Here is a 15,744-nt window from a genome sequence, read left to right on the forward strand (position 1 = left end):
TCTCTTTGCGGAGTGCGTTTATTTTTCTCTCTAAAAACACTACATGTCAGAAATTACAACATTTAAGCCAGACACATTCTGTGAGCCTTATAAAATTAAGCACCGAGTTGCATTTTAAAAATGTGTTTCCTATTAATATGGCAAAGATTAGTTAAAATGCTGAGCTGATAACAAGGCTAGATGGGACTCTAATTGTCCTTAGATAGTGTAATCCAAACCAGTATGTCCTGTCCGCATCAGGAAGCAGCTGTACGTGACAAAGACAAGATTTAGATAGCATTGTCTGATAGAGGTTTGCAAGTGTTTCTTCAATACTATCTCCCTATAGGAATGTGAAAGAGTGGAAAGTTATTATTTTCGATCTCTAGCAGGTATTTGGATCAAACGTGAATCCAGGCTCCTCTGGGATTTCAGGGGCATTGTAGCCTGGTTTTGAGGTGTAGTTTGGGTTTGGCAGCTCACTGTCGAAGCATGACCAGCGGGCTTCTCCAGTGTTCTCACAGCACTCGTACGGGAGGGTCATGGTGGAGTACTCTTCCACACAGAACAGAGACAGGGCGTTTTTCCACTGTAAGAAAGAAGAGTCATGTCACACAGTATCGTCACATTAGCTGGGGGGGGGCAGCTCACGGCGATTCACTCAGCATCAGTCAATATTTTCTTTTTATCTTCCATCTGCATAATTATTTTAGAGAACTTTAAAAGTAAAGGTCAAGTAAAATTTAATTTGTATAGCACATTTCAAGATAAAAAATGCTTGAACATAAAGGTTTTAAAGCTTGTATTATAACTGAAAATCATCTTGTCATTTTTATTTTTGATCAAATTCATTTACATTGATAAATAAAATGCAATTTGTCTTTATTTTCTGTTGTAGCTGTCGAAGCTGGATGCTTCTAACAATTACGGCCAAAGTTTAAAAGAAGTTGGCGAGGGAGGTTGTTGTACGTTTCTACTCCGGTCAGCAGCTTCACACACCCACTACTGAAGACATCCATTTGTGATGAGCTGCCAGCTTAGAAGAAGGCTGATCTAAAACACAGGTGGGCAATTCATTTTTCTAAGGGGCAAGATTAGAAACTCGCTCTCTTGAGGGTGCCCACATCAATAAGCTGAACTCAGTTCTGTTAAAAATAATTTTATGCTTTATTAGCCTGGCCCCACACAACAGTCCCTGCTTGTTTAAGTCAAAGGAGTAACTGAGAATTAAACTGGAAGTACAGATCGCTCAAGTACCTGAAGCAGCCAAAGCTTTTTCAGGAGTGTAAACCCACTGCAGCTTCCAGATTAGCTTGCATGTCATCTGACCAAGTATTTCTTCAATAGTTTTGAAGTTAGATGAAGTATTTTCATCCTCATGTTGTTGGCACAACCAACTGTCACTCACCAATTTACATAAAAGTGATTGGAAACTGCTGGCTTCAGCAGTGAATCGGACAAAAATGCAGGTATAAAATGCTTTACTGTGTCGTGTTCTTTAAAATTATACTAATTTGTATGAATTTATAGTTTTGAAAACCAAAGCCTCTTGGACAGTCCATAAATTTTAAGACAATGAAGCTTAAAAAAAAAAAAAAAAAAAAAAAAAGAGTATTATTAATTCCCTACTAACTGTATAAATAGTAAATAATAGCAGAACTCTCCCTGATGATATGCTAAGTGTTTTCAAGTTTACTTCGGTCCCAAACACTCAGAGACTCACCGCTTGTTGGGCGCAGCAGAGGATCTGGCTGCTCTGCTCTAGGTGTCCACTGCAGCACACTCTGAACCACGACTCTAGGCGGTTCATGGCATGTCCACGGCGTCGGAAGTGGCTGGACCCGGATTTGGGGAAGAAACTGGGAGGGTACCTGGGGCGACCTCTACCCTGATGACAAATGGCAGCCAGATTGTGAGTGGTGGGACGGGCAGGGGGGAACGGGACGTTGGGCTCTTTGCGAGAGTTCTTCTTGGTCTCTGAGGAAATCCAACAAGAAGAAATGGAAAGGTTCAAAGCACTACAGTTTGAAGAATGTATAATGTATATATTCTTTAAAAAAAAAAAAAAAAAAAAAATCTATAAATCTATTTACCTCCCAGATGTGCACCATAAAACAGCACCAGAGCAATTATGCAAAGTCCTGCAAGGCGCCCAGGTGAAGTCATGGCTGGATGGCGGTGTGATGGAAATCGAATACTGAAGAGGCTTCTGTGAATGTATTGAGAGAGGATGCTCAGCCAGCTTATATGGGAGAGCCAGGATTTGTGGGCGTGAAATGCTTGGAAGTGACCAGTGCACATTGGGGAGGGAGACGATATGAGGGAATGAGGTGGTGTAATAATACTGGAGGCTGCTGAGATAAAAACAAAATGAGTTTGAACTTTAGGGATATCTGCTGATGCGTGCAAGGTCGGGCTACACAGTCGGCATTCACTTAGGATGAAATCAGTCCAAACTTAGACATAATACCATCATTAGCAATAACAGAGTTTGGGGGGGGGGGGGGGGGGGGGGCAGATCCTTTGACCGTCAGACTTTCCTCCAAACATCAGCAATGGCTCTGTTCTATAAATAGAGCAGAACAGCATAAGAGACTGAAGAGGCTTTAAGGAATAGAGTTTGTATTCATATTACTTACAACTTTTGTCTGCTATGACATGTCAAAAACAGATCAAGTGCTGTGCAGAGTCTTGAGCTACCCCTCATTTCTTTATATTTTGGTAGGAAAATGGGACATGGGTGCAGTGATTTATTGAAAGGTGCAAACATAAGAGAAAATACAGAAATTTGTACAATTTTAGCAAGCAGGAAAGTCAGTACTTGGAACGGACATCTTTATTATTTAATGCAGCCAGGCACAATAGATGAAAGGGGGTACCAAGTCAGGTTTTTAACAAATAAGTTATTATAATAAGTAATTTTAACCAGTGTACAATTTCATGGTAAATACAGTCTTATAAATACGCTGTACTTTTTGGTGCACAGATTAACTTTCTTTTTACACCTTTACTTAATATTTAAAATGTTGATGTGCATGACGTATGCTTTATTATTCAGCTGTCCTTTTATTTTACCATAAATGTGACGAGGACTGTTCTCCTTTTACAGCTTAAAGAAAAAAATATCAATCCAATGAAACTCTGCAGGCTTTATGGAGCCAAGCCTAACCTTTTCCTTCTTTCGTAATCATTGTTCAAACACAACTTCTTGAAAGGAGTGTACAGAAAAGGAGTGTCTCCTTTACCTATGGTTATGCAATTTTTTAAAATTACTCTCACACTGCCAAAAATAACTTGCACATTAGGAAAAATGATTTACTGCCATTTAAATAAACTTGCAGTACAAACAGCCTGCCTTGTTGTCGCCTTATTCTACTATATGTGCAGTTCAACAAAATAACAGTCCTGTGAAAATGATCGGGCACAAACACTGGACTGAAAACGGGTGAAAAAGGAGTTAAACGTCCAATAAAGAACATTTGGATCTTTAGAACCACAACACAAAGAAATGAGGGCTGGCACATCTGTGATCTAACATAACTCTTTACTTTATTATTATTTAGCAGACGTACCCTCCCCTGTGTTTGTGGTATGCCTCCCTCTGTCTCAGACTCCGATTCCTCATCTCATGCGTGTTGTTTAGTTTTCGTACTCATGTCTCCCACAGGTTGTTTTGGAGAAAGAGTCCTGTGTCAGTTGTTTCCTGCCCTCCTCTCCCTGATCAGCCCGGTTTGTATAAATAGTCGTCCAATCTCTGTGTTTGACCTTGTTAGATTGTTTGTTGATGGTCTCCATTGATGCTACTTATGTGCTTTATGTAGACTTATTTAACTTTATCCACCGTATTGTTCTGCATTTGGATCCTCGTCTGTACACCGCACGTCATAACATTTAGCATTAGTTATGGTGTTTTGTTTCATATGGGAAGCAGTGGTCAGATTTAAGAAGTGTGGAATAGATACTGCAACTTTGTGAAGGCAGTTCACTCATTGTTTCCCCCCCCCCCACACACATACCATAGTTGTAATTTAGTTTCAGTAAACTGTAATAAACAGAGAAGAATGTAAACATATTAAAAATGAGTGCTTAGTTTTTATGTCATCGAGCCACTTTTTAATTAACCATAAAGTAGAAAATGATTTTTCCTCTTATCTTTGCTGACTGGTCAAAGCTTGGGAGTAACGTGGTTTATCAAAAGTTTTTCCAGTTTTTCCAGACTGCACACTGCTTACGGTCAACTCCCCCAAACCTGTTTTCAAATACTGTTATCAGTCCGGGAGAATGCTGAACATGGTTTCCCACTTTTATTTAACTGTCGTGCATTCATTTGTTGTCTGCTGTTGACTGACAGCTAATGGGTGGTGGTTTCTTTCAGCCAAATCAATAAGTGTCTGTCAGCATTTTATTGGTCTGTTCTGTGATCCTTAAACACTCTTAAAAATTAGTGTTTTTATGATTAATTTAGTGGCTTTTTATATAATGTACTATAAAAGAATTAATGTCATTTTAGTGTTTGTTTGGTACTCATATTTTAAGCTTTTTTGAGAAACTCAAATTCTCTTAATGCTCTTGTCCTATGACAGCTGGGATAGGTTAATAATGCAAATGCCAAACAGCTTATTCTGTAACTGATGCTTGTTTGGTGTCATTTAACCATACACAGCCACAAGATGTCACGATCCTTGGTCGCTTTACCAAGCGTTTTGAGTTTTCATATATTTTGATGGTGCATGTTTAAGTTCATTTAGTTATCTTGAGCTCCAAGGTTGCCCAGTTGTATTAGATTAGAGATATTTAGCTTTCAAAAAGTTAAGATTACCCGATTTCCTGAGTGGTACGCAGTACTTTCCTGCCTCCTGTGTCAGCCTCTGACATCAGGGCACAGTGAGGGCAGTGTTACTAAAGTTCATCACAAATTTACACCCAAAAGACAGACATCAAATTATGTGCTGTGTACAGAGAGAACTACAGAGAGAGCTTGACTTATGCTTCCTGATACAAAAAGTCTGCTCATTACGGTGTAGCATTTTCAGTGGGAGAAACATTTCATCACTCATCCAAGTGACTTCCTCAGTCTCAGCTGAATACAGGTTTCCCCAATGATTGAGCATATATCAAGAAATGCTTCCTGATACTTTTTTTAAAAATCATATTTAGAGTCCACAAAAATATTCTGAAGTTGTACTCAGTCATCACCTGATCCGTTTGAGTCAGAAAAATTCAAATTAAAACCCAGAGACTTTGGTGAACGATGCCAGTCTATCACTCTTGCCTCTTACACCACTCATCACCGGGGCAACCAAGAGCAGTGCAACAGCCATTGTTGAGCGCATTTCCAGCACGTGTGCCATGAACAGATGCAAGCAGTGCTTGTTTCAGGTCTTGTGGTGTTATGTCTACATTTTCAAATCTCCCACATGCTCAGCATATCACGTAGACTACTTCACGGACACTCATGGTCAGCTTATTCATTTATTTTTAACCGAAGGATAACTAGAAGAGTCATTGATCGCGAGTTCATCACAGAAACATTTCTGTTTATATTACAGTCTTCTCAGCAATTGCCCTTCCATCTATGTAAGAGCAAGTATGAAGTCAGTTTTAGAGAAGATTAAGGGTATTGTCATATTTTACTCACTCTAATGTCATCACCCTTATCTACTTTGATCATCCACTGAGCACTGTTGAGTGTTAGAGACAGGATGTTTGTAATTTTAGTGACCTTGTGTAAATGCAAGAAAGCAGTCTGTCACATTGAAGGACATATCCTGGTCAAAAACCAAGATTCCTCAAAGTGTTACTGGAGGCCAACATAATGCTATCCAGATTAAGTGATTAGACGCCATGTTTCTAGGATTTTTAGGACAGTACAATAACCTCTGTTACATGTGAATTTAGAATCAGAAAATTAGAGGCCATCCAGGTCTTTATATCTTTAAGACATTCCTGCAGTTTAACTAATTGTGTGCGTGTTATCTGGTGAGCAGCTGGGTGTCATCTGCATAGAAGTGAAAATGTATACTATCCCTTCTAATGATGCTGCCTAATGGATTGTATAATGTAGACAGAAGTTGTCCCATCACACAACCCTGCGGAACTCCATAATTTATCTTAGTGCGTGAGGACAACTCCGCATTTACATGAGCAAGTTGGAGTTTGATAGATATGTAGATACGATTCAAACCACTGCACTGCAGTACCTATAATTCCTACAGCATATTGCAATCTCTGATCTAATGAACACAGAAATGAGTCATCATAGGTAACCTTTAGTGCTGTTTCCATACTTTTCCTGCCACCCAACAGGTACCCAAATTTCATGCTAAAAAAGATGTTCCACTATTTTTTGGTACCATCCTATACCCAGAGTACAAATACTTTGTTACTGTACTTAAGTACAATTTTCAGGTATCTACTTTACTTGAGTATCTGTACTTTCTACTCTACATTTTTAAAACAGGCTTGTTACTTTCAGTTTAACAGCTTTGGGGAGAGGATGTTTCTATATTTCTAAAAATAGAAACATCCAAAGAGCTCCAAAGAGCTCCTTTTTACTTTCTTACTTTGAGTAAGTTTCAAAGCCTGCAATTTCTTTTACCTTTACATGAGTAAAGTTGAATCAGTACTTCAACTTTTAATAGGATTTTTTAATAGTAGTTTTTATACTTCTACAGAATGTCTGTACTTTTGCCAACTCTCACTAAACCATACTGTTTGGTAAATTTTGTCTCTGCTGTCACTGTCACGGTTCACGAGGCGAGCCGTATGGAATTGTGAAAGGATCCAAGATGCAGCACAACTGAAGTGAGGAAGCTTTGAGGGACCGTGCTTAATACAACAAAGGCGAGGGTGGCGAAAAACAGAACTGGGAGTAACCTAAACTGGGAAAAGCTAAATAAAAACAGACCTGAAACCTTGAGACATGAAACAGAGATGCAGGGAGACGTAGAAAGACACAGGGAAACCACTCTGGACGACGAAGGGGAAAAACGCAGACGGACGAGGTCGCACGCAGACGGACGAGGTCGCACGCAGACGGACGAGGTCGCACGCAGACGGACGAGGTCGCGCGCAGACGGACGAGGTCGCGCGCAGACGGACGAGGTCGCGCACACACACACACACACACACACACACACACACACACACACACACACACACACACACACCAGGAGTCAGGGAATGGGAAACAGGAGGGGAACACACCTGGGAGACATCACCGCTGACGAGGCAGGAGAAACGTAAACAAAACGCACTGACATCAGACAGGGGCTTTCAAAGTAAAACAGGAACACATAGACGCAAAGACAGACTAAGAAACGTGGACTTGACACAGGAAAACACAGGCAGAAAAGACTAAACACTAAACTGAGGAAGAACAGAACCAAAACCCAAAGAAATAGAAAACCAGAACCAAAATACATCACAATGATAGAAAACACAAAACGCTGGGTCAAAAGACCCAGGATCACAACACTGTCAGACAAACAAAGTTGACATTTCTTTCCATCTCAGTTTAACCAGAAACTCTGGTCAGACTGGAGCTGACAAGGGCAGGTTTAATGAAATATGTGGGCTGCAAACTGTAGCCTTCAAACTAACCTTGGTTCCCGACTATATGAAATACAAGCACAAAAAGGAGATTTGTGTTTAACATTTAACTTATATTTAAATAGCATTGGAGCCTGATTATTGCTACTCAAATGTTGCAGCAGTTTATGCAGGTCGTGATCATGGAAAACCAAATCTTCTCTACCAGTGCCAAACAGTTCCTACAAATGTGAAACCATTTAAGGGAAATAAACAGGCATAAGATGTAATACCAAGAAGAACTGTTACAACAAAAAAAAATAACTAACCAAATGTCTTTTTGTGACACACACACACACACACACACACACACACACTTAAAGTCATGTCTGTATGACTTAAAAAAAAAAATCCTAAAATTGTTGTCATGGTATTTAAGGTTTCATTTATTGTCAAATTCACATATATGTTAAAATGATGTCAGTAGGTGAGCAGATTTTTTTTTATGCTTGATGCATGAATACAAAAAAAAATGTGCACCAGTGCGTTAGACAAAGCCTAAAGGAGCGTGCAAAAACTCCAGTTACTCAGATTACTTCGTCAGAAATATTGCCTGTCTGATGTTTTTGTTACCTTGTATGCAATGGTTTAAAAGCAGCTGTTTAAAATCCTTACCGATGGTGAAGTTCACTCAGTCTGCAAACTGGCCTCCACCCTCTTCTTCAGGTGAGCAGAGCTGAAAAAATAAAAGACATGTTTTCAACATTGGTAAACGGCCTGTATTTATATAGCGCTTTACTAGTCCCTAAGGACCCCAAAGCGCTTTACATATCCAGTCATCCACCCATTCACACATTGTCACAGGAGAAAATTTCACAGAGCAAAACAAACCCCAAATATTTCAGTGTTTTTTTGTTGTTGTTTTTAACGGAGCCCTGTATGGAGCCCCGCAGGGGACATGCGAGAAAAAAAAAAAAAAAAAAAAACTTTTGCGAGATCTTGCAAAAGTCAGTCTTAATTTTTTTTTTCCCTGCCATGTCCCCTGCGGGGCTCTATTTTTTAACTAGAACTTTAAATGTAAAAATATTTAAATTTAAAGTTTGATTTTTTTTCTTTATATAATTTAAGTAGATCTAACAGACTCCTAAGTCCGTATGTGGTCTCTCTCTTCTTGTCACAGTGCCACAGCCGTGCCTGTCTTTGATATCTCCACTACACATACTTACTAAGAAAATGCAAAAAAAAAAAAAAAAACAAAAAACTTACTTTTCCATCTTGTATTGTTATAAAAAAAAAAAAATCAACAAATTGCCTTGACAATGGCATATATCCAAATCCTTTTTACCTACGCTTTTCAATTCAGTGAGATTCAGGATGCTTAAATTTCTAAAGTTCACAAATTGGCCAGTCATCTTCCAGGTAGCTTTTCTGGCTTCTCCCAGTGCAAACACAACGACACACGAGTCATTTTATTTGAATCCATCCATCTATTTTCTGGAGTTGACTGTAACAGGACTGGGATGGGCTCCAGCTTATGGGTTTGGCCTGTGACATAAAGTTAGCTTAAAATATTTCACAACAAAAGGATTGAAAAACATGTGAAAGTTCATAAGGACAAACTAAAAGATGTTAAAAGATCATTCAAATTCAAAATCAAATTCAAATTTTATTTGTCACGTACACAGTACGATATGCAGTGAAATGCTTAGACAACTGCTCGTTACAATACAAATGTCATATAAGAGGATAAAAAAACAAAAAACAAAAAAAACAAAACTGCAGAGCCTCGCTTTCCCTTTTTGCCCCCTTATATGGATGTGAGTAGCTTTGTGGCAGCAGTTTTGCATTGTTACGGTCACATATTGTATGTAATATGTAATTAATGACCCTGTGATCTTTGGTCTACAACCACAAGAGTAATGAGAGGGTGCAAGCTATGTGCACAGCTCTTTGTGACTGCCTTACTGCTGCTTAGTTATTTTCGAAAGGATCCGGAGGAGCATTTACTGCTCTCACATTGTGATGTAGTGCTGTTGTACTGTAACACCATTATGAAAAACAAAGAATTAAGCTCTTGTCTTATATGTAGGAAAACCATGCCACAGGTAAAAGTAAATGCTCTAATCACAAGTAGCTTCTTATACTACAGCTACTGTTCGCTATATTTAGCGATGCTTTTTCTTCTGGATCTGGTGTCCACATTTCCGTTTTGCTTGGCCATAAGGAGAAAAACAAAAAACGCTTTACACTGCTAGATACCACATTGGTAAATGGTCTGTATTTCTATAGTGCTTTACTTGGTCCTAGGACCCCAAAGTGCTTTACACTATACACATTCACACACTGGTGATGGCAAGCTACAGTGTAGCCACAGCCGCCCTGGGGCGCACTGACAGAGGCGAGGCTGCCGGACGCTGGTGCCACCGGGCCCTCTGACCCATTGTATGGTGAATACTTTCTGTGCTACCAGTTTGATTATTACACAAGCTGTTAGCAGAGATGGGCAGTAACGCGTTACTGTAATCAGATTACTTTTTTCAAGTAACGAGTAAAGTAAGGGATTACTATTGCAAAAACGGTAATTAGATTACCGTTACTTTCCCGCAGGAACGCTGCGTTACTAAAACCGTGATTTTTTGCGAGAATGTCTCATGACAGTGACGTAAGCAAGTGCGAAGTTGGTGACAACAGCTGTGTGCAGATCAACAATGGATAATATATGGAGTGCGGGAGAGAATGTGAGCATGCAGCGTTTAAAGTGTAGAAGTACTGACCTTAGTTTAATTCCATAAAAAGGTGACAAAAACATTAGTGTCCGTTGTGCGTGGGAAGAAAACTTTTTACAGCGGAAAAAACAAAACAAAAAAACCCTAAACTTCCAAGCAAGCACCAAGTGCGCTATGACCTAATGGGAAATTCACAGAGAAACTCACGGATTCTTCCACTGACCGCTGCAGCACATCTGCACCAGGGTAAACCTCCGCCTATCCTACTCCTGCTTTACAGGTGAAAATAGAGCAAAAATTTATGTGCTGGAATGTGCAGAAAATAGGTTTAAATATTAAACAAATTTTTTCCAGTCAGAGAATGTTGCATGTAATTAAATTTTATGCATAAAGTTAAAAGATTAAAACTAATAAAACAAGTTTTAAAAAGAGACTTTTCCATTTGATTACATTTTGTATGATGGATTATACAGAAAAAGTAGAATTGGGCTGAAAGATCTATCGCTTTATCACCTATTCAGGTTGTAAACCGTGTTTTTAAAAATTAACTAAGTAACTTAGTAACTAAGTAATTAATTACTTTTGAAAATAAGTAATCAGTAAAGTAACTGGATTACTTTTTTGGGGAAGTAATCAGTAATTAGTTACTGATTACTTTTGTTCAAGTAACTTTACCAACACTGGCTGTTAGACAGCCAAACAAAACAAGACAATCAGACGCATACAAAGCAGGCCTTTCTGTCTTTCCACCTCCCTAAAACCTGAAATACCAGTCCAACTGGAGCTGACAGTAGGAGAGTGACCCAGATCGAATTTGAGCCGTTCACACGGTCATACCATGATCGGATATGGATCGCATAGGGTGGGTTATATAAAAAAAAAAAAAAAAAAAAATCGGATTTGATTCGCTTTCGCCTGTAGTGTGAACGTAGCCTATATGAAAAAAATATGTGGCCACTTTGCAAACCATATATGCTTGAAGTTAAGCTTAGATCCAAACCAGGAAGACGGGATGATCCATGACTAAGTGAATTACACATAGCATGCTAAAAGTACATACAAAAAAAACTCCAGTTCCTGAGATTCAAATAAAATGACATGTCTGACATTTTCCTGTCTCTTCTGTAGTAGTTTAACAGCAGCTGTTTAAACTCCTCACAAGAAAAGTTGAGCTTTGATTCATCAGCACACTGGCCCCCACCCTCTTTATCGCTCAGATCAGAGCAAACGAGGAAGTGAAAATTAATACCATAAGTTCTTTCCGCCGTGAAGTAGCAGCTTGCGCTTTCTGTGCAGTGGTCTCCATTCAGGCAAAGTTTGTGTGGCAGGTTAGAGAGCAGAAGAGAACTGGAACTAAAGTTTAATATACTGGCTAAAAATAAGGTAAGAAGCGATAATAGGAAATGAAATGCCTTTTAATTGCACTGCTAATGTCTCAAGCGTGACTATAGAAACCTGTCCTTCCCCAGAAGCAGCATCAATGCAGACTAATTGGATTGTGATTATTTTATCCGTCTTGTTGACCATGGGACTGCTGATGGTGGTCCAGAGCCAGTATCAATTGAAGCGCATTCTGGACAGCAAGATTGAAACAATGGAAGTGGCGTTAGAGAAATCTTCTGATGATTATCAAAGTAAGGACCTCTTCAAAACCGCTGTGGAAAAACTGCTGGCTCAGGGCCAGAAACATGTGGACGATATGGAAGCTGCACTCAATAAACTCAGTTCAGAAACGGAGCAGAAGAAAGCAGAAAACGATGCATGCCAAGAAAAAATGGTAACAAGTCTTCCTGGTTTTTTTTTCTGGTTTTATATTATGCAAACACTAAACGTCAATAGAGACATCTCTTGAAGGAAAAAAATGTCCATCCCGGTTTTCCCTCCAAGGCACGAGCGATAAGCAGAGTTCTGTCCTTTCCTTCTAAGATTCCTAATTATTTAAAGTAACACTCAGGTATGCCATTCAGCGTGTTAGTACGAGCTCGGGAGCAGCTTGGGAGAACAAGAAAACAGAGACTGCTTTAGGTTGCCTTCCCAATCGACTCAAAGGTTTATTTAGTACATAACAGCTTATATAGAGGAAAAAAAAGGTTCGTGTGTCAGCTTTCCCAGTTCAAACCGGTACAGACCAAATAAGGAAACGTCTTCCTGCCTTGTGAGCAAAGAAGTATCCTGTGTGTAGTTTATCAGTTCAGCTACAATTTATGATCATCCCAGCAAAATACACTCCTAGACATAGAATACAGAGTTCTTTCATTAGTGAATTCTGAAACAAACCACCTGGCCTTTAACGAGCCTTTTTCTAAGAGATAAAGAAAAAGGGAGGATGGGAGTAAGGAAGTGGTCTCTCTCTGTGGTATTTTCGACCTTGGGGTACCAGCTTGTGAGTCTTACACATTAATTCTTGGGTCACAGAGAAAGAGAAAAACAACTAGTAGATGGGCCTTATTGAGTAACAGTTTTCCTGTATAAAACAATATCCTGTAAATGCTAACCGTGGTATCAAAATATCACAACATCTCTTATCAGCGCCAACGTTACTGCCTGCATAGGGAAACGCTACTTCCCCTTTGTGCTACCTCATATTTGTGCCGAACTAAATCTGAGAGGGGAAACAATTTTCATTTACTTTACATATGCTTAAGATTGAACCGCTTGTTTTCTACTCACCCTGTAATTAAAATCCTGAAATTTCCAGATATTTCAAATTATCCACCGTTTAAAAAAAAAACAAAAAAAACAAAAAAAAAAACCATCTGGCCAGACTTTTTTGTTCATCCATTTACACCTGATTTCAGCACATTTTGATTTCAATACGAGCTTTTCACTTAAGATTGAGTAGTTTTAGAGTATTACAAGTTTTTTTTAATGCGTAACATAAATCCAGCCCAACCTTAAAAACATTTCTGCAACATTTCCACAGAAAAACGCACAAGAAGAGCTGGAAAGTATCCAAAAGACACAAAGTGAAACTAAAGGTGAGGCACGCTTATCACACAGGTAATTCGCGCCATGTTGCCCCCATGTGGTCAAACACTAGCAAAACTCTTGAGGTCCAGCATGTTAATCTCTTTCTCTCTTATCCAGCTTCCTTGGATGCAGAGGTTGAGGCCTGGACTCAGGAGATTAACACTCTAAAAGAAACACTGGTACAACACAGTCCAATATGTGCGTATGTGAAGAGGAGCGAGTTATCTGAGTATGACCACATTTTTCTGTTCTTCTAGTTCCAAAACATACAAAACCTTTGCAAAAAGTAGGAGTTATAAGCGCTGGATTAATTATGATGCATCTATGTCTTTCAGCAACGTATGTGGCATAAACCTCAACAAGGATACAGCTTAGCCGAATAAGACCAAAGAGAATAAAGTTAATGAATAAAAATAATAAAATAATAATAAAATCAACTTTTATTAAAAAATGTGTAGTTCCTTTCTTCCTTGTTCTTTACAGAGATGATGTACCCTTCTTCTCATATGGTCTTTGTCTACCCCTTCATCTGCTTTTATAGTTGATGTACAGAGTTTTCCTTTTGTGTGTTTCCATATAAGCAGCTCAGCATGTGGTCGCAGGCGTGGGACTGCCTGGATGCAGGCGTAGGACTAATGTAAAGAAACTCCAGAGGAAAGCAGTGAAGTGTGTGAAACTGATAGTTACGGGTAAATGGCTGTTTAATGAGTCACTTATTTTATCGGGGAAGAACTTGTTTGTAAAATATAATTTTAGTTACTAATAAATTGAGGGAATTAGGTTTTACGGAAGAGGATTAGGGCCACTGGGGGGAAGAATTCTGAGAAAAAAAGTCAGAATTCTGAGATAATATGAGCACTGCGTAAAAGCAGTGAAGTGTGTGGAAAACCTAGCCGGGTTTACCATGACTTCAGCAGCTGCTGGTGTTACCTCTGACACCGGTTGACCACGAATGAGTAATTCATTAAGTTTCGGTTTCTGCTGCTCCGCGCAACACGACCTGCAGCAGCCGCATCACCGCTCCGGGACTCGCCTCAGAGGAGGGGAGGGCGGTGGAGGAGAGCGGAGAGAGGTGAGCGGAGTGGACTCAGTTATTACAACAAGCCGATTACTGAAGGCTACTGAGCCTTCTCTGTCAATATGCGTCTGTCCTCTCTCGGTCAGACGGGAGGAGGACACAGCAGCCCACAGCCGGACTTTCCTTTTTCACATGAAAAAACTTTTAAGGGAACTTTTTTAATGGACCTACTCCACGAGAACGCACGTGAAGAAAGCCTGGATGTTTTATTTGATAAGATCTGATTTATTCTGTAAGATGTGTGTGTGTGTGTGGCACTCTGCGGAGCAAACGGTGACCTCCAGGTACTTAAAAGGTTGGGGTTTTCTTTGTTTGTTTGTTTTAGCGGCTGCATTATAAAAAAATTTTTTTTTAAATATAATAGCGAAAGCTGTTCATAATTTGATCTTTACGCATTTAATTTATGTAAAGGAGGTTAAATTTGGAAGCCAAATGAAATGCTTTGCGCACCAAACTTTATTAGTAAGTGAACTCCAAGAAGCCAAGTGAGGGGGGGGGAAGTAAAGCCCCTCTCTGCCTCGCTCACCTGCACGTGCAAAGTGTAAAAAATGAACAGCCCCTCCAGGAGTTTAGACGGACAGAAAGGTGACGGCTCAGGCACCAAACCGGAGACGCCCAGGTACCGCAGCTGGAGCAGTCTCCGCTTCTCCAAATGGAGAAATGCGTCCCAGAGGGCAACCCCGCCTGCCACCCCTTCCCCGAAGACAGACAAGAGGAGCGACGTGAGCAACACGCTCTTCTCTCTGGTCAAGACTCACAATGACGACTACACGGCGGATCCGGATGGCCTCCTGGAGACCAATGGAGAGGGCGAAGGAGACAGCGCTAGCCAGTCTCAGGACCAGGCCACCTACTTCCAGAAGCAGTTTGGCTCCATGCTGCAGCCCGGGGTCAACAAGTTCTCCCTGCGCATGTTCGGCAGTCACAAAGGTGTTGCTGCTGAGCAGGAGAGGGTTAAAAGCTTTGGAGTGTGGATCATACACCCCTACAGTGACTTCAGGTAATTAGTAGAAAGCCCTTAAACTAATTTGCTCTCATTTTATTGCAATTTGTGTAACTTAACGCATTATAACCGTAAAAATTGGACAGAAATCTGACCAGTGACATTTTTCATTTCAAGGTGCTTCCAGTCGCTCAATATTGTTTAGAGTTCCCTTGAAAGCATTTACCCTTTATCCCACTAAGCACCCTGTGATTGAGGACTCACATCCAGTTTTTCAAGGACAGACTGCAGGATAGCAGCTGATGTCATGGTTCCCAGCACATGATAAGGCGATGAAGGGATTTGATTAGTGATACAGTATATAGGACAAGATCATCTGGATTAATGATATCATTCCCGTGTGACTCCTTTTTTTAACCCCAGGAGGAGAGAGAAGTGCATTCATCAATACTCATGACTTAACCAATCTGACTGAAAATCATCCAAATAGTTTCCTAATCTAGTTTGGCCTCACTTTG

At 39.9% G+C, this 15,744-nt stretch overlaps 3 protein-coding genes across 5 annotated transcripts in view; 2 read left to right on the forward strand and 1 right to left on the reverse strand.

The window, feature by feature from the left end:
• The window catches only part of ecm1a (extracellular matrix protein 1a), a 19,432-nt gene continuing 3,688 nt past the window's right edge, over positions 1-15,744 (reverse strand). The window contains exons 2-5 of one of the 3 annotated variants that reach the window (XM_026157380.2): positions 8,185-8,245; positions 2,073-2,188; positions 1,703-1,956; positions 1-568 (exon numbers count right to left, since the gene is read on the reverse strand). In XM_026157380.2, the coding sequence (XP_026013165.1) occupies positions 365-568; positions 1,703-1,956; positions 2,073-2,145 (531 nt within the window). In that variant the 5' untranslated portion in view covers positions 2,146-2,188; positions 8,185-8,245 and the 3' untranslated portion in view covers positions 1-364. Of the gene's footprint in view, positions 569-1,702; positions 1,957-2,072; positions 2,334-3,551; positions 3,650-8,184; positions 8,246-15,744 lie in introns of those variants that run through there. The other 2 variants (XM_080295775.1, XM_080295776.1) reach the window with 2 other exon arrangements.
• On the forward strand, positions 10,740-13,656 carry LOC145423376 (uncharacterized). The gene is made up of 5 exons (XM_080295777.1): positions 10,740-11,618; positions 11,705-12,012; positions 13,159-13,213; positions 13,323-13,434; positions 13,541-13,656. The coding sequence occupies exons 2-5, from the start codon at positions 11,716-11,718 to the stop codon at positions 13,578-13,580; spliced, it is 504 nt and encodes a 167-aa protein (XP_080151903.1). The 5' UTR covers positions 10,740-11,618; positions 11,705-11,715; the 3' UTR covers positions 13,581-13,656.
• Positions 14,389-15,744, forward strand: part of hcn3 (hyperpolarization activated cyclic nucleotide-gated potassium channel 3) — a 14,425-nt gene continuing 13,069 nt past the window's right edge. The window contains exon 1 of the mRNA XM_026157325.2: positions 14,389-15,283. Within this exon, the coding sequence (XP_026013110.1) occupies positions 14,832-15,283 (452 nt within the window). The 5' untranslated portion in view covers positions 14,389-14,831. The remainder of the gene's footprint in view (positions 15,284-15,744) is intronic.

Source organism: Astatotilapia calliptera, chromosome 22 (assembly GCF_964374335.1).
Source record: "Astatotilapia calliptera chromosome 22, fAstCal68.1, whole genome shotgun sequence".
In the NCBI taxonomy this organism is placed as follows: domain Eukaryota; kingdom Metazoa; phylum Chordata; class Actinopteri; order Cichliformes; family Cichlidae; genus Astatotilapia; species Astatotilapia calliptera.